Source organism: Larus michahellis, chromosome 3, assembly GCF_964199755.1.
Source record: "Larus michahellis chromosome 3, bLarMic1.1, whole genome shotgun sequence".
In the NCBI taxonomy this organism is placed as follows: Eukaryota; Metazoa; Chordata; class Aves; order Charadriiformes; family Laridae; genus Larus; species Larus michahellis.
In genome coordinates, this window is record NC_133898.1 from 8189189 (window position 1) to 8208988 (window position 19800).

The 19800-nt window shown below is 40.2% G+C and overlaps 1 protein-coding gene across 4 annotated transcripts in view; it reads right to left on the minus strand.

The window, feature by feature from the left end:
• The window catches only part of PLCB1 (phospholipase C beta 1), a 399913-nt gene that overhangs the window by 121034 nt on the left and 259079 nt on the right, over positions 1-19800 (minus strand). For all 4 annotated transcript variants that reach the window (XM_074578486.1, XM_074578487.1, XM_074578488.1 and 1 more), the window contains exon 10: positions 2300-2446. In XM_074578486.1, coding sequence (XP_074434587.1) covers positions 2300-2446 — 147 coding nt within the window. The remainder of the gene's footprint in view (positions 1-2299; positions 2447-19800) is intronic.

A 19800-nucleotide genomic window follows, 5' to 3' on the forward strand; every position in this document is an offset into this window, starting at 1 on the left:
ATGAGCACTTCAGCCGACCCTCTGAAATCTTCTTGGGAAAAAGAATAGTCTGCCACCATTAATTTTATTAATTTTACTAAGTCCTTGTTGGAAGAAAGCAAACGGCAATGTGATTGCTGTATCTGGTCTAGCCTCAAAGCAAAATCTAAGGCTGTCAGTTTTTGTAATACACACATAAAAATCAAATCATTAATCCCATTGTCGGCCAGCTGCCACACATTTACTGAATGTCATGAACATACTAAAAGGGAAGGGCGTGAGTTTTGTGCCCGTAAATGTGAAAATATACACTCCTCAATGGAATTTGAAATATATTCAAACTTACTTTGCACTATCCCCCAAGTTTACTCTGACTTACTCCCTCCCATTTACTAAGCCAGGAATATTATGTTGAATTAAGACTAAGGATCATACTTCTAAATGTAGCTTCTGAAATTATTTAGAAACGCAGGCAAAGAAACCTGTAGATGCAATCTGAGATGATTTGCAGACTTTCAAATACAAGTCAGTGAATTTGGAAACTTTCCCTCTCCTGGAATAATTAAGTATGTTAGGTCACTTGTGGTGCAGCTAAAAAATTTAGAATAGCTTGGACTAATCATGAATTCCCATCCTTAATTCTTTGTTCTTTGGCTTCTGTGCTTCTGGACCTTTAGAACATGACTCTGTCCTGATCAGCCCTGATAAAAATCTGTGGTATGGCACTGGCTACAAATTCATGCTGATGGAGGGGAGAGACATATTTTATCACTTCAGACCAACTTTAAACTGCACCGTCTGTCCTCCCTGTGGGTTTATGCTTCTCACGTTTGTAAAGCAGCTTTACTGTTTTCTTCCAGAAAATCTGTATAAAGCTACAGCATTTGGCTTAAGTGGTTCCTAATCCTCACTGACAGAACAAAGTCCATACTGGAGGTAAGAGGCCTGCAAAATATCATAATTAAAAATTGCTTTTGCTTTGGACATGTCTGCACTCTTACAAAGAGCATAAATTTCTGCATATTGGAATCATAACTTATAAGCGGCCACACTGACTTTCATTTCTGTTAATTCAGAGAAACAAAATAGCTGTCAAGCCGAATACTTCTATGACAAGTTTTAGCACAAAACACTTTTTACAGCCAAGATATAAACCTCTGAAAAATGGTGTCTGATGGAAACAATGACAGTTCATTCACTTTATGAAAGCACTAGAAGGTGCTGTAGAAAATGCTATAACAAACACAAAACAGATGAAAGTAACTACAGCATGGTCTGTTTAAACTGGGCACCACCACTGCATGGTTTTGTTTATGTTTTGTCATACTGGCATTCTGAAGGACTTCGTCAGCCAGGGCAAGTTTGTTAATAGCGTTAAAAAGCCGATGTTATCCATAAGTCACATTTTTAGCACACGCTGTAGCATTACTTTTTGTTTTTTAACATAATGCTAAGTCATTAACAAACATGACAAGACAAAGCAAACATTAAATCAAATAGGAGAGAACTCCCTGTGCACATCTGCTTGTCAAAAGCGTTTCTTCCTACGTACGCTAAACTAAAATAGTAAATATACAATTATTTTCTTACAAGTTAACAGCACCTTAGTCTAGAAAATGAGTGCCAAAAGTTGGGTTCCTAAACTGTCCTCAGTTTTTCGGAATCTTAAAACACTGTTGATTTTGCTGTGCAAAGAAGTTCAGACTCATTAACCCTAATTCAAATTAACAGGAGCTTCTGGGTGCTCAGCCTTTTAAAAAACATGATAGCATCTAAAAATTTCAGCTCAGACATTAGATATAGTCAGAGACCAGAATTCCATTCCTTGCAGATATGAATGGACTGTCAGAAAGCTACGTGCCATGTTGGGACTTCTCTAATCTCTGAATCAAAGCAAATTTCATGGAGCTCAACAAGCTGTCAGATTTAATGTTTAGGGGCAAATTTATTAGCTACAGAGATGTTTCCCATACTCCTCTGGCCATCCTTGGTTGTCATAAAAAATACATTGTTCCCTCTCTTCCCCAAATAAGGACCTTAATCTGGAATCCTGTCTACGTTGAGGGAAACTTTCCAGGGACTTCACTGGCTTCAGACCAGACCTTATCTGAACAAGCCAACTGCTGCTCACCTGTTAATATTTGTATATTTGATGTATGTTCGTAGCAGACAGAACAACAATCAAGTGCTACCCTTGCTTCACTGAGACTAAGCTCCATCATCATTTACTGCTGATGCTTTTAGTATATTTTATGGTATCGCTGCAAATATGCTATGAATTTTTGTTAAGATAAGAAATCAGATCCCTTCAACACTGTACCTGTGAGGTAGGTGTTGTGTGAGGAATTGATGAAGTAGTGTGACAGTGGTTGAGACATATCTTCATTTAAATCCAGTTTCTCAGGTGGAACGACACCATTTTCTTCTCCACTCAGATATCGCATAAATCCATCCACTGATATCTGTCCTGAGAGAAACACAGATCCAGGGAAAGCATCAATTAATTTCAAGTACAGATTTTGTGACATACAGATGCTATGTTCACTATACATTTATACACTGGTGTGTGTGAAAGACCATATAATCATCAGACTGGCCTTCATCTAGTTATTAATATATTCTTTTGTTACTATTACCTCATTTTCAGCCATATAAGTTGCAGGTAATACACATCCCTTTACCTGTACCAAAGATAAATAATTTCATAATCAGTATCTATGGATAACCAATGGCACAGGGGAATCGCAGTTACAGAGGGCTATAAGAACAGAGAAAATAAACTAAAGTCTATCAAGGAAAGGGGCCTTCTGGGGACAAAAGAAAGCATGCTTTCTAGAGGAAACCAAGAAACCGTCAGACAGAGTGCCACAAAAAGAAACGGGTAACTTTGACCTCTTTTGAGTATGATTCAGCGCGTGTATATGAACGCAACCGAGCTGCAAAGCAGAGCAAAGCAAACTAAATGAACCACCTTTCAAGTGGGAACTAAGCTTTGCTTTGTAATTTTTACATTTGTCTTCTGTTTCATATCTCACTGGAGTGCCGGCATAAATGATCATCTCATATACTGCTGGCAAATTAGAAAGCTGAGTCCTATCCTCAGCTTAAATATCACCATTGATCTCAGCGGAGCTGTGCTTATTAACGTCAGCATGAATTTCTCTGTCAAGCCTTCTGCATAAAGTTGATTTTAGGGTTAGTGTCGATTTGTACATTTAGACTAAAAAAAATAAAGAAATCCAGTAGTTTATATTTGAAGATTAATGCTTAACTGAACAAATTTGAGACATTTCTCTTTGCCTGGTATTTTGTTATTTTGCCTAGATTTCACCTGCAGATTTACTCAACCACTTAGCTTTAGTTAAGTCAGCTATTTCCTATAGTAAAACAGATCTTCTGTATCTCCGAAGACCCTTGAAGCAGCTGTGTGCCTTGGTGACTCCCGACAACGAGAACTTCTTACCTCTGGCCCCCAACCCAAAATATTCTGTGTAGCACCTCTCCTGAAAAAAAACTTAGTTGACAGACAATGGCATTGAAAAATGGAAGACTTCAGTTCTGTTCCCAGTTCTGCTACTCTCTCCTTTTAGAGTCAATCCCTTTTTATCCCAAACATAGAAACTTACATGTATTTTTCTGGTATATGAAAAAGTAATGAGCCACCCTACATAATTTTCATAAAGCTTGTAACCACGTGATGCAAATATAGCATGTAAAGCATTTACTTAAAATCTGTGCTTGGACCCTAGGATTTGGCTCTTGATCAGAGAGAAAAAGGTCTAACAGTCTTAAGTTCAGATGCCTCATTTTCATAACAAGCCAAGATGGTGGCACTAAATGAATCTATTCATGTGACAAGGAATGTAGTGACAATACAGAGCAATGCAATTATCATTCATTCTTATGACAACAATTGTAAGATGGTTAGAAGGAAAAACATCAAGTCCATCCACTATTTTAAGACTGTAATCTGAGTGCAATCTCGTCAGGCTCCACAGCTGCTTTTTTATAGAGTAATTAATCATCCACGGAGAGAGGCCCATGTACTTTCCTTTTAAGAAGAAAAAAATATAAAATGGAGAAAATCAGGAAACCCCCCCCCCACTGAGGTTTTTCATGAAACTAAAGACTTATGAACAACTTATCTGCTGTGTGAATCTACCAGAGAGACAATTAGGAATGTGAACAGTATCAGGCACTATCATGGAGTTAGCTTGAGCTAAAATCCACTGCACCGAGTTCACTGGGATATAGATATCATTTGTGGTGTACATTTACACCACAGAAGCAACATCATACAGGAAAAATGGGTAAGATCTGAATTGGATAGCTGCTACACGGGGAACCAGCAAAACCACGTGATTTGCGACTTCTGATGTTTGAGACAGCTCATCCAGAGTCATCTTTAGCATCTCCATGTTGTTTTGAATGCATGCCTTTCAGCCAGACTAGGAGGCTTAAAGTTGCTCTTTCATTCCTGCTCTAAGCTAAAATGAAACATAATGTTTTTCCATACGGTACAATTCCTCGAAAAACTGTGGCATTCTAATCACATGGTGTTCAGAAAGGTGGCCATTTTGTTATACAGATATGCATCTCAATCCACTAGACATTGTATTCAAGCATCTCAAAGTGATCTCTGTGTTTATCACTCAAAGTACACCTGAAAAACAGGGTTCTTGTAGTTCTTGTTTATCAGATGGAGACCTGAAGCGAAGGATAAATTAAGTGACAATACCACATGGAAAACCTGTGGGTTAAGCTGGGCGTTGAACTGCACAATCTCTTAAAGCCTGTTTGAGTGAACTTGAACACCTTTGGGATAAAAGCAAGCAAGGCCCAGGCCTGCATTTCCTCCCTTCTCTCTATTTTGTGGATCTTTCTGCTTCTTTGCTTCCTTCCACACCGAAGACAGACAAAGTCTGTAGAGTGGTCCTTCTGCGTATTGCTGCTGGTATTAACATAAATCACAGCAAGCATTATTCACACATATAATTACGTAGTTTCTGAGTTACACGGTTATCTGAGCTTATGGCTGTAGAATGTTATTTTTCCCCATCATAATTAAGCAGTCAGCATTTCAGAAAGTGAAGCAATTTGCAAGTTCAATTACAGATGATATTGCACCAGTGAGAGTCTGACTGTGGAACAGAGATGGCAGATGTCAAAGGGACTTTGTATCCTGGATATTAAAGAGTAGATTGTTTGTGACCAACGTTAATGATATTCTGAGACCAACTGCAGTGAGGACGATCCTCGGTGGACAGTCATCCAAAAATGAAATGGCCTCGATTTATTGGGAAGATTTGTTCTCTGTTTTCTTAAGCATATTACAAATTTACCACAGACAATGCCAAGAAAAAATAATTTGTGATCAGTTCTTTCTATTACAGCTGCCACCTTTTATCTTCAGATATATATTAGGAAGATTTAATGATATGATTAGATATAAAAAGTTACAGGGAAAAGAAACACACCAGGCAAAGACACAAGGACAAGACACATTCACATTTTTTTTTGGCTTGCACATAATTGCTTTAATCTCACCTGAACCCTAGGCCTTTGATGAAACTTTCAAAATAATCAGTGTGCTTCATATACTTACAATTGTGGCATTAGCTGGATTGTCTTTTTCACTCACTGCTGCCGTGTTAAATTTGATCTGATGTCACTTATTCAGACAGAGGCAGCCCCAAAGATCACCAGTGTTTGTTGAAATGCTACCACCAACTTCAGTAACGTTTGGTTCAAGACCTTCCTAAATAATCCTAAGTGCAATGCAAAGAAAGCGGAGACTCCGGAGGACTCTCTTTTAGCTATGTTGGCAAAGTCAGATCCCGAAGAGCAAACACAGCTGTAACCATAACAGAAGCTATGTCAACAGCTACAGTCCTCACTGAAGATCCTTTCCTCTGCAGGGTCTGGAGTTTACCAGCTTGAGAAATGTATTTATTTTTCCCCTCAAATCTCTCTTCTCTAATTTACCTGATTAATTTATCTGATTAATTAAAACTTCCCTATGGGGTCACTCCGTAGTGCTGTATTAAAACACTTAAACAGCGCAAATATAAAAATGCCTCTTTTTTTCCTGTGGCATGTGGTCTGTTTAAATGTCCAATACTTAACTCCTTCCACTGTGCCGCTGGAACACCTTCTGCCATAGAGAGCAATGGCTGCCCCGGGCCCGCAGCTCCTCCTCTCCCCTCAGGGCTGCCAGGGCCGCCCCTCACATTTTTCCCCTCAGACTTTTCCCCTCACTCCTCGCTGCCGACAGCGTTTTGTCCTTTCTTACAGCCGCTTGCCCCAGGTGGCCACCATGGTGGCTGAGGGGCCGGGCTGTGCCCTGAGGCGGGGAGGCTGGAACCGGCTGAAGCCGGCTGGAACCAGCGGGGGGCAGCGCCGGCCTCTCCTCACAGAGGCCCTGCGGCTGGGCACCCACAGCCAGTTCAAGCCAAAATGAAGGATTTTCTAATCAGTTGTTCTGTTTTCAACTTAATGCAAATCCACTGCTGCTCACAGGGCGAGTGCCGTCCCAGCGTAGCTGGCCCGGCAGCGCCGCACCTGGAGGACTTGCAGAGTTTGTCAAAACCGACCGGCTCCGACACAGAACTGGACAGTCCTTCCCCTGGACTCACTAGACTGAAGAAATTTGTGATGGATGTCAGCTGCAGGATATTTGACTGTCAAAGCACACATAAACGACTGGCTAAAGTTTTGTGCCAGTCAAATATTTAAGTAACAGATCGATTTTAATGTTTTTATTGTGCAATGGAACAGGTCTGTTAAATAAAAGAGCAAGTATTGAGGAGAAATACGAAAGGCATCTGATGTATTCTTAATCACAGACATTCCCAATACCTCAAAATTATAAAATGTGTAGCTGAACACTTGTCGATAAATTATAAATTATATATTGTATTCACTTCTACGTAATTCTAAAAATGTATCTGAATTCAAAACTTATAAGAGCTAGAGGTACTGGAAAGTCTGGAAATGCCTTTACATGCCTCTCTCCTTGTTTATACATCTACATACCTTCCAAAATCCGTTTTCCAAACGGGAAGGAAGCTTTGAAAAGAAAGGGACCTCGACGACTCCACATCTTTTGAATATTTTACCCATTACCTTCTAGGTATGAAACGCACGGCAAAGCACCCTCGCCATCAGAACTGCCCGCTTGCCCACACAAACTGCTCTTCACACGTTGGAGTTCCCATGCCATCGTTTCACAAGAGAAATATAGCCCAAAATCATACACACTTTTAATTTGGAAGCTCAACTTCATCTGGCAGTTTCTTGGAAGGGAGTTTGTCAGCGACTGTCTCACCTGCTGCCTCCAAACCTCATCCTTTATTGCAGAAAGGAAGAGGAAGCCCACGTAGGGGACTCCAAAAATGTCCCCAGCGTTCAGCGTTTCACCTGCGGCAAAGTGTGAAGCAGCTTCTTAGCAAGCGGTTCCACAGGACACCTGCTCCATACGACCTGCTCAGTGGTGAAATTCATTGAGAGATCAAAGAACCACCACCAGACTGACAGCCAAGTGAGGTCAACCAAAGCTGGTATTTACTCACTAAAATTTGGTAGGCAGGAGAAGTAATTTCCTTCTAGAAGAGTAATATATTTAATAGGGATGCTGAGAGGTTATATTGAATTTCCCAGGCTGTGATCAGCTTCATTACGTGAAACATGGGAAGTGTTTGTGCAGCAGCTTGATCTTTTTCTGCATCCCTAGCTTCACCTGATTGCTCCAAAATAGTTACAAGGGAGGAAAAAAAAAAAAGAAGAGCACAAACGAAGCGGCAAGTTCTGAGTATTTCACAATATTTCCTTATTAGCTAAAGCTACATGATCCTGTACCTTAGAAGATCTATTATACTGGATCAAAGACATAAATGTTCCTGGATGGCAGTTTAAAGAAAAGTACATAAAAACATAACTGTTATTTTGCCTGTAAGAAACAGGGCTCCTTTGTGGTCAACGTGTGTCACCTCTAGAAGACAAGAGAAGTCATTTCCACCATCCTAAATCCTTTTTCTTGGAAGCTGTCTGCAGGCAGGTGGCATACTGCTGGCAAAGACCTATTGAAAATTCACAAAATCTCTAGGGGCAATGAAGTGAATCCTCTCTTCTATGGTTCTTGGATATTGTCGAGATTCATCAATCAAGATATCTTCTGCAGTTTATGAGATCTGGAATATCCCCATTCCTGGGAGATGGTGTTCACAAATTTGCCATGAAACAGGAATTCCAGCCAGTTGGTTGAACTGGTTGACAGGACAGACTGTACTTTGTGAGCGTAGTGCCCGGAGGCTCCTCTATTTGAAGACTTACTGTTATCACAAGGCTCTTCATAATCATCTTTGACTACATCTAGAGAATGTAGCCTATTTTTCTCACCAAGGCCTGTGACAGTCTTTGTGCAGGGCCAGGGCACTATGCCCTTTCCTGGGCAGGCGCAGACACAGATAACAGCCTCATGTAAAACTGTTCTCGTGCAGTTTCCAGGGCTGGCAAAAGCATAGGCTGCTTTCAACACAACAATCCTTCTCCTGCTGCTTAATGAGACATAGGTAACTCAACAAGTTCCTGCTTTCCCAACCCTGCTGGCGTGCCAGCATGACCGGCATATTGTTCTGGATGTGGAAATGCTCGTGGGTCCCTGGGAGCTTGCCAGCTCATCAACTTGAGGATGTAAACAAACCCCTGCTCACTCAACACCCCCAGCACTGTGCCAAGCACAAGATAAGAGACGTGAGGGCTCCAAGTAGGGCTGAGCTTCCAAAAGAATCTTCTTCACCGGTTCTCTGCAGTGGCCCAGGATAAAAGTCAAAACCCCAGCAGTGTGGTAGTCTGAAGGAAATAGAAAAGTACAGCTCATCCTGCAAACTTCTTAACCCAGCTGGTTGAAGTAAACTTTGTCACCGTTATTTCCACAGGTGAGCTGTACGCGCGGCTCCTTGATTGCTACTTGTTTTTCCCCGGGTCTGCCAAGCCCGCCCCAAGGAGCCTTCCAATCCTTTGAGGAAAGTCTTGGGACAGAGTAGGATGGAAAACTGACAGCAGAAAACACCACTTATCTGCACACTTTTCTTTGTACTTCAGTCTTGCAGCTTTAACATCAGCCTTTGCTTGTCCCTTAACATTTGTGGATGTTTTATATGACAATTAAAACATGGATTTGCTTGTAAGCAGTCAACAGGTTGGGCTGCATGGATCTAAAAACATTTCTTTCCATATATTTGCAATCTTAATAGAGCCTTCCATTTGTTTATGCCTATGCTTTTATCCACTCAGTCATGTAACTGGAAGGCACAATTGTGCCAAGAGATGTTGTTAAAGTAAAAAAGAAAACAAACAAACAAAAAAGGAAAAGCGACAATTAATTGGCACCTTGTATCTCCCAGCCAGCAACACAGAATTACATTAGGATTTTGTCTGACAGCAAAATCAGGTCTATTCCGATGCAATCTGTAACATTAATCACATTCACTGTAATCCCATACAACTGAGCAGTCCTCTCAACTCAAAAGATTAAAATCCGCCAAATAAAGCAGCTCTTTTATAATCCTGCGAGGGATCTGTACAATATGCCCCATTGGGAATTCTATTTCACAAACCAGCGCCGCAGTTTACAGCTCATTAGGTATTAACATTTTCACGCACAGTGTAGAGTAGGATGCATATACCCCCGGTGTGTCTCTTGATACCAGGCACACATTAGCTACTCTATGCTTTCTAGCTTTGTGAGCCAGCAGAGAAGTTCACAAGAATGAATTTACATAAAATTCACACTGCGTGGGACACGATGTGCCAGAGCCACTCTGATAACACTTGTAACATTTGCATTCAAGTGATTTTGGAAGTGATGCTGAAACCCGTTCATCTTTCCAGACACGAGTGCTATTACTATATTGCTATGGTGTAACTGGAATTTCTGATTGTGTTCAGTTTCGCAAACTGGGGCAGGACAGGACTGCATTGTCCAAGCAACATCTTCTTAATAGCAAGGAGAGAATATGGTACAAGGTCAGCCCAGGCTGAAAATCGTAGTAACGCTCCAATTGCATTACTGGACTTTACTCCAGCAACACCAGTACCGCTCTATTTCAGAAAAACCAGAAAAGATTCTCAGCCCTCGGGTCAGGAGCTGCAGATACTTCAAAGTGTGTACGCACCAACCATCACGTACACACCACATGCAGAAGTTGCCAGTAACTCCTCCATTTTAGCAATTTTCCCAATGATCGGCAAGAGGAAGAAATCATACAAGTCAGACAGTTTTATCAAATTAGTAAGTAGACGAAGGCCAATACATCTGAATCGCTGTATCTGAATATTAGTGAAGCATTTAATTGCGTTTCTAAATTCAAATTTTTCCTTATTGGAAAAACTAATCTGCAGAAAGCACAGATAGCAATAAACTGAGGTCAGAAAAGAAGATCAGAGTTTCTTTGAATTTGAAAGCTGAACTGCACACAAGAAGTCCAGAGGCTGCCACACTGATCAGCAGTAGGTCTAGTTTCATACAGTCTTTAATAATCCAAAAAAGTAGAATCGATAACACAGGGTTTAAAGAACAGACAGTTCTGTGGGAGCTGTTATCAAATCAAGATGGTAAAGCTGTAACGGACCAGGTAAATGGGAAGGAAATCAAACGAGAAAACAAACAATAATTCAAGCTAGGTAGCTAATCATTCAAGCAAAGAAAAACCTACAGTAGAGAGCTAAATTGGGAAGAAGATGCCTAGAAAATCCTTGAAAGCAGACAGACCTTGAAAAGCAGACAAGATGCAGAGAACAGCAATGCATCTGCATGTAGCTGCATCAAAAAAGTTGGTTGGAAAAAAAAATAAATAACTGATTGGCAGGACATTTTACTGTCAAGTCATTGATGAAAGGGGTAAACATGCATGGCATCAAATATATCAACATACATACCCATAACTAAACCTAACCATACAGCCAATCCTATAGATTTAATGGACATAAGTTACGCTAAACTTAGTTAGCTATTGACAACATCAAGGATCTTAATGGGACCACTGACTCTGCACCCAGTCCCATGACTCCTGCTCTTGCCTCCTAGTATCAGAAACGTCTCCGACAGAGAAGATCATCTAGACGTTATGAACAATAACATATGTCACAATATATGCCAACACAAGAAAGATCAAACACATTAAGCTGAAGTGGCAATAACATAATGGTCAAGAAGTGTTTAAAGTGTAAATGATAAGGAAGAACAGTTACAGTGGCCAAAGGCAGAACCAAGCAATGAGATCAAAGTGAGCAATGGAAAACTTGGGGTGAGTGTCCGAAAAAGCTTGGCAGTGCTACAACTAATTGCGCTAGGAAACACTCTTGCAATGGGCTTACGGGTTGTCTCATTACTTAAATCCTTTACAGGCAAACCAGGAGAATATCCTGTTGCGTTCAAATCTCATTTCAGATTTCTAAACTTAAAGGAATATGTAGTAGATTCAATTCTGCCCTCAGTTATACTTGCTCAACTACTTTCTGTAATTAGACAGTTACCTGGACACAAACCAAAACAAGCTTTCTTTGGCAACATGTTCTTGAAAAAGAAACAGAAAACTTAGTCTGTAAGAAAGGAATAGAGCAAGATTCATTGCTCTACCCTTGAACGTGTATATTGTAATAGGACACAGGGCAATCCGGATGTAAACAAAGAGAGAATGGTAACTCCTATACGATATCCAAAATAAATGCTTACTGAATGACAAGCAGTCAGAGAGGGAAAATGTGGGAAGGTAAACATGTTGTGCTAAAGTAGAGCACATAGAAGAGCTCGCTCAGTATCAGTTAATCCATGCAGAAATATCACATTCCCAAGGACACTGAGAACCAGAATATTTTGCAGAGTAAGGATTATCAACCAAGTAAAGCTGAATTCAGTACGTTTGAATCAGAAATGCTCGTCATTCTAATGAAGCTATCATATCCATTTTACCATCTGTACAAGTGCACAGAGAACACTGACATTGAATACCATTTATTTAATTTTTTTAAAGAAAACGTTTGCAAACAGAAAACCACTTTTCTGAACATGTTTCAGAAGAGGCACTGCAGCTCAAGACACTTAGTTCACTTCAGGGAGGAAATATTTCCTACAAGCTTTTAGGCAAGCCATGCCAAATAGAAAACTTCATATTTTTATGACAAAGACCATTTTCATTCAGAATGAAAACGCTGGGAGCATTCCAAGGACAGTGCCATCTCAAAAGGCAAGGAAGATGGAGCGTCACCTGAGAAGAAACAAAAGTTTCCAAATCTCACTTGTGTCTGTTGGCATGAGCCATCCATTTTAACAAGATCTTAAAGTCACTGTGGAATGTTGAGCATGCTATTTATTTATTTTGTTAGAAGTCAGAAATTTTTTCAGCCCTTTTCAAACACCCAAGAAAGAAGGGCTCTAACCCATACAGGCTACAGCCTATGAAATGTATGCATTTTTCTCTAGTAGCTCTAGAAAACAGTAAAACACATGCATAGGCAGGGGAGATTTTAGACACTCAGTATATTTTCTATTCCTCAAAATTTAAGTGTTGGAAACACATTTATATTAACGGCTATTGATCATCTAATTCTCCATAGCACCTTAAAAAAAACTCTGCTGTAACAAAGCATGGCCACAGCTCAGGGATTCTGGTAAGCAGAGGTGTTGTGTTAAGGAGCACAATTATTAGAACCTGTTATACTACAAAACAGTATTTTAGTAATAGAAAATATATATGTAGCATATGCCTATGATAACTAACAAACACAAAAGCGTCCAATATCTTGAATCAAGAACGTCTGTGTTACAGTTCATATTTATCCAGATCCCTATATGAAGTATCAACGAGTTTCTTACTGGTTATCATCTCCTCCCTTTTCAGTCACAGATCGCTCTTGCGTTAAACAAAACCAGTTTCTAAAACATTAGCAGACATATGTATATACATATCTGAATATTTAGTAATTTTTAAGGAGTTGGGTAAAATCCCACTCTGTGTAGATAAGCAAGCAATCTCTCCTAAGTCTCAAGACTGATGCAGAGTGATCAGCATCATCTCCGAGTTGGACTGTGAAGAAACGCCACATCTAAAGTTAGCTACAGAACCACACGGGACTGCAGCTTACTCCCTGGCAGGCATTTACTTTTCTGCGTTTTTTTCTTTTTTGTTCCCTGTCCAAATTCAATTTTGCTTAAAAGCGCTGGCCTGACTTTTGCAGCCTTTACATTAGCAAGCCTCAGCTACTGTCTTCCAGGTTCTCATCCAAGAGTGGGGCATTGGCTATTAAAACCCCCAATGAATCTACACCTTGATGATTTCAGTTGACGTTGCAAGATAATGCAGAGCAACACAGAGATGTAACCGACATTATTGCGGTGTCAAGGAACTCTGTCCTCAAGACCCGCCTTCCCCACCATAACTACTGTCTACAGGCAAACACCCGCTGCTCTGGACTTCAGCTGAGGTCTGGAGTGTGATCCAGGAGAAGGAGGTGCTAAGGGCCCTGGCACCCGGGCAGGTCTCATTCATTACATCAGGACAAACGAAGCAAAAGCAAACACAGTGCGCTACACCCAAGTCTCCCAGCAGACACCTTAAGCTTGGTATTTCTGAACGCTTTGAGCCCAAATTGCAACCATCTACAAAAATTACTGTGGACAGAAAGTCTGTGGGGTCGCTGGGTATTACGGACACAAGCCCACTCTCTAGCTGCTCTTGACTTTTCAGCACAGAGGTAATAAAGAAATCGTTTCTGACAGCATATCCCTTACGGGATACGAGACGGCAGACAGTTTAGATCCAATTAAATCTGTAAAAACACTATAAAACCACCTTCATGCTAGTTCCTAGCTAGCAGTGGAACGAGCACTTTACAACGTGGCAGATTTCTAAGACGGGCAGACAACTAGATAAGTGGAAAGATTTAAAATCAGACAGATAAAAATACCATTAGTCCCGGCAATACTACAGTTATTTCTGACAGACTTGAAAGAGGGCCACTACTGGAATATGTCACCATCTTTCTAAATCTCTGAAAAACACGCTCTGTAGAATGCCTTGGAGTGATCCTGGGAGATGTAATAATGTTAAATGTTGGCTTACTTCCAATTGCTAAGTTGCATTAAAAGACATCTAAAAATACATACTTCTACTCTGAAGCGATACTTCTCTACATAAGCTATTAATGCACTTGCCAAAAAGACTGTTCTGCAGTATAACGGGAAGACAGAAGAGTAGAGTGTGAGCATGCTAGAGGTGGGAAAAAACCTAGGAAAAGCCTTCTTCACGGCTAATATTTTTACTTCCAGAAACTCCTCCAGTTGAAGAGGTTAATATTAAAAAGTGGAAAAGAATAAAGGCATGGCTCTGGAAAGACATTTCAAATAAACTAAAAAAGAAGAGACTTCAGTCACTTGAAAAAGACTTCCTTGTCTGTTCCTTAAACTTGGTCCTGCAGCTGCAGGCACTGCCTTCAGCAATCCCTTTCATAAACAAATCGAGCTCTATCTTAATAACAATTGCTTTTTCTGCCCTCTTTAACTACCTCTGGTCAGTTGTGCCAGGACCATAAAGTTCAGAAACTTCTCTTAATTTCCAGCCTAAATTTATTCAAGGCCACTTGAAACCGCTGTGTTCTTCTGCCAACATTGTCCTCTAGCTTACCACTTCTTTCTCCCTCCCCAGCACTTAACCCTGATGTATTTATAGGCAACAGTCCTATTCCAGCTAAAGGATATTGTTTGAGAGTAGATGATTACATCTGACATTATAAGGGAAACTTCCTCATATGGTCGTTGTATGACAGTAGCGCATACTCCAGCTAAGTTAACAGCCCTGTTATGACGGATGCCACACATACCGAAAGACTCGCAGGTCATTGCAAGCTCCTTAAGGCAGAGACTGACCGTCTATTTAGTCAAGCTGACCAAGGGATGAAGCAAAAAACAAAATGGCACATGAAAGGGGATGGCCAAATGTCAATGAGCTCATTTGTGGTGGAGCCAGGAAAACGGCGCTCTTCTGCCACCACTTCTGGATGTCACCCACTGGATCACAGCAGCCCTCACTCCCTCTGTCCTCATGGGCCCTTTGCAGCTGCAAAGTGCTACATTTGCAGCAGCCATAATGAAGAGACAAACCCCACAATGTTTATTCAAAGTTTATCTACGTTTGTTTCCTTCAGCACTTGAGTCCATGCTGCTTTATGTTTTCAGAAGTAAACTTTATCTGATATTAATCTTCAAATAATAAATCCCACTGCTAAAATAGAATACCTCCCTGTGCTCCATAAAAGAGGCAGTAAAACAGCAACAAGCACAAAGAAGCTGTTTTACATTTAGAGTTAAGTTTTCTATTTATGGACTCGGATAGTCTGAGGCGGAGTCAAACACAATACAGGCAGGCAGCAGCAGAAAAGCGTTTCTGCATAACCCTTGAAATGCGGAATTGTTGTAAGACTCTCTTTACTTACCCCTGAGCAAAACCTCTACCTGAAGGGAATGATGCAACTCTAGGTATGCTGCAAAACCGCTACTCATGTTTGCTTTATGGTCCTGCCACCCCAGGTTCTTCCACCCATTTTCAATGTCAGGACATAGGGTGTAAGCCTGCCTGTAGGGTTTGAGCCTGGGGTCCATCAGGTGGTCTATCAGGGTTCCAGGACATGGGACAAGAGTCATGGTATGGTCAGCTTCCATATTAGCACAGGTCTGCCCTGACTGCTGAACTTCCGTTACCACGATTAGTTTATGCTCTGCAGCTCTGAAGAGATAAATTCCACAATAAGTCTTGTCCATTTTACATTTGGCGCAGTTTCACTGATGGCAGTAGAGCTATTCCTGGTACCAGACACCAGTCCCAAAATGCATTTCTGCAAAGCTCATGCTTCTTTCCAAGTGTCTGTATTATACGCGGAAGATTAGGAAACTTGCCCTCCCTGAAACCCTAAATATATTTTTGACATTTTCATTAATTCTAGTACCAACAGCAAAAACTAACTCCATGCATAAGCACGTGGGTCTCAGATCCAAGCCGGTTCCTACACTTTTAAAATGCAACCGAAGAATAAAAGTCAAAGATTTTTGCTCTTTTACTAAGGCAGATGCTACCGTGTCTTTTTTCACTGTTGCAAAACCCGTTATTACTAGTCCACATCACGTTTCATTTTGTTATCAAGGTGTTAAGTTAGAAAGATGAAGCACTTTACCTGTAAAGCAGATACAAAAAATCCTCCTAATTGAGGATTTCCCATTCTAAAATATTTTTACAACATTTAGCCTTTTACTTGAGATGCAATCTGCCAAATAATTGCAAGGTCTGAAACGAATTTTACAGCTTAACTAGTAACTAAAAAACAAGCAACTAAACAGAAAACACAGTGCATTACAGAAACATAATTTGCAAATTTATTTTAACAAGTCGTTTCCATTAACTTACTTATGGTGATACATTATTCATACTAGCATTTGCTGCATATATATATTGAAAAATAATTTAAAAAAGCCTTTCTGGCAAGGTACCTAACTTAGCACTTGTTGCTGACAGCATGGGATAGGCTACAACTTTTGTGTGGGTTATAAATTTTAAAGAGTAATAAATCGTGACTGGGATCTATTGTTCTGTTGTCATTTCAGAATGACAAACAACGCTGAGAGCTCTTCTCTTGTACAACTGGAATGTTGGAAAGCCCTGAAAATCCCAAAGTTAATGGGTTTTTTGGTAAGTATTCTTAATTTCCAACATTACAGTTAGGAGGCCAAAGGATTTCAACCATTTTGTAACACTTCCTACAAATGTTTCAGTGCCAGAAACCCCCACCATTTCACTGCATGGTTTATACATCTGAATTTATGCTTTAAATATGATGAAGTGTGTCTTAAAAGTGTAGCCACAGTTGCACGGTACTTGTTTTTGCCATTAAAATCCGTTGCCTAGGAAATGACCCCCTTCTGCCATCGAAAGGCTCCACTGTGTAATTACTCTTAAGCAGTTACTAAAAGGTGAATTTAATGTGGTGGGATGAAAATGTTTAAAAGGTATTAATGTTTAAGGGAGGAAAAACACATTTGTACTGAAGTGAATACTGCCTGGTGTGAAGGCTGCCATGAGAAAACCCACATGGAGTAAATGCTGTATAAAATTACATATATCTTAAGAAAAACTCAGCATAATAACTGCCAATAAATGTCCACTAGCAAACCAGAATTAACACTGGAATTCAAAGAGAGTCATGGAACCAGCTGCCCTACAATCCTTCTAAATACACGTCTAACTAAAACTAACTAAAACAAATGTGTTTCCAAATAGGTACAGTTGAGAAAATCTGGAGAAAGAAACGCTGTGAAATACAAGAGGAAAGCTCTTTTCTTCTTTGCAGATCTAAAGGTTTGGCCCTTTAAAATTACATAGGCAGAGATATTATTTAAATGAATGCATACTTAAGAGAGAAAAAATGAACATCTTTATGCCATTACTTATCTCAAAGACGCCTTCTAGTAGGTACAATCTGGTGTACAGATCCATTGGCCAGGAAAATCTCTGAAGCACTTCCAGCCTCTGTTTTTAAAGCTTATACTACAGTGAAGACAATCTCTTTCAATAAAAACCACTCTAAAAATAATGGCTAATAATAACCTAACCCTTGTCTTGCTCCCACCAACGAGGACGGTAGGAAGCATATATTTTATTGCTATAGCACAGTTCCAGCTTTTTCCATGTCTTCTTTCCCTAGCAAGCCTTGGTGTTATACTCTTCATTGCTAGTCTGGTACATGGGTATAGCTCTTATTCTTGCATGCTTAGAGTCTTTAAGAGACACAGGATGCCCCTAGAGCCAAGACTGCTACTCAGTGGTTTTCAAAACACTTACTGGTTTCAGAAGCAAAGGTTTAACTGAGACAACAGGATTTGAGCTCTCAAAGCTCTGGGGTCCGTTTGATCTCAGAATCTTTTAGAAATGAATGCATTGTTAAGTCACGAACAACTAGCACATTTTTGCAGAATTTCTGCCAAATGTATATGGTAAATTTCACATAATTCTAGAAAATGGGACTACCGTTCCCAGGAGCCTGGACACTGCAAGCAGGGCTACCTGAAACTCAGCACTGATGTCCCATCTCCCATCCATAATGTAACAAGATCCTGAACAACTTACTTTTATACAAGCCTTCCTAGAAATAAAAGCAAATAAGAAAATTCCAAGTCAACCACTTGGCAACTGATTTATTAATACACATCCCATTATCAACCCGGTAACTTGAAAAGGAATACATTGAGCGGTTATGGAGCCACCCAATGCAAATGCTTTACAGCCTGAAAATACCAAGCTATAAGATGCTACGTAACCAGGGCTAGCAGCCCCCCAGCGTGGCTTTGCTGACAACGAGAGGCTGCTCAGCAGTATCAGGAACTTCCTTCTGCTTCCACCTGATAAGGAAACAAGCTATACATAGCGCATTAATCTCCTTTGCTGTATGACACAAAGCATTAATCACAACCGCCTGCTTCAACCACAATAAAATACTATTCCAGATGCTTAACCTATGTAGATGTCAAGCCCCTGTACCTGCTGATGTTGCAAAAGCTCAATTGCATCCCAGCAATACAATACCTGAAAATACGTTCGCGATGAGCGGGAATGTGGGCAGCCTTCTTACTCAGAACTGTGCAACATAAGGCCCTTATCCAGTAAGCACACTGGCACTTGATTTCACCAGGTACCTGAAGAGCCACGTTTAAAAAATTTAAAATATTACGTATAGTTCTTCCTTACTGTGTTCAAAATACTGAAATTTAGCTGCAACAGGTTCAGAAATAGGGCTATATTATCAATCACAGGCATGGGGAATTATGAGATGTCAAAAGCATGTGACTAGTGCTGTCAAAGTTGAGGAACGGTACGAGCATTCTTTAGAAAGTCATTTAATTAGCTAGGAGAGAAGAATAATTAAGTTAAAAGAGAATATTGTTGTACAGTGGATGCGCACAGTTCACGAATACAGTTAGATGGGAAATCAGGAGGAGATATAATAATCAGATGAGTGAAGTTCTAGAACTGTCCAAACAGGGTAATGGGAGCAGAGAGTCAGGCTGTTTCTGATTGAGTTTCTATTTTATGAATTTGGCTTTAAGTTTTCAAGGAAAATCGCTAATTCCATTTAAAAGAACATTTTAATACATAAAATCTTATTTGCTAAAAAGCAAGTGCATCATACTCTCGGAAGTTGCCTGGGTACCTGTGTTCATGGTTATGGCCAGAAACTGCCCAGAAATTTCACTTCAGCATGTCTGGGAAATAGGTGATCATGGGACCTGGGCTTCAATAGAGAATTAATATGATGTTCAAGGAGCGTAAGAGGTTTTTATATAACTATCCTCTCTTCCCACACCACCCATAAAGTTAAGCATATGCTTAAGTGATTTACTACTTCAAGGCCAGGACATTCTGCATGTTGCAAACACGAATATTACTTCCCCAGCATCGATGTTTTTAATCCTTGCAAATTGCAACTATCCGGCTTAAGTTTGCATCTTGACACGTGCGCTACTGCGCGCAGGAAAAAAAGGAAAACGATACATATTTTGTCTAACTTTGTGAAAGATGATTAGAAATGTAGGCCTTGTGGCCTTATAGAATATCTGAAAAGTAAGGACATTTGCCACTAACTTTGTCTCAGGCTTCTGTAAAAGTCATTGTCTCAAACACACACGCTGAGCAGCTGCAAATGTTCAAATTCCAGAACAATCTGAGGAAAAAGGGATTTAACTGGCATGAAGGCTGGCAATTTATATCACCTAATTCTTGC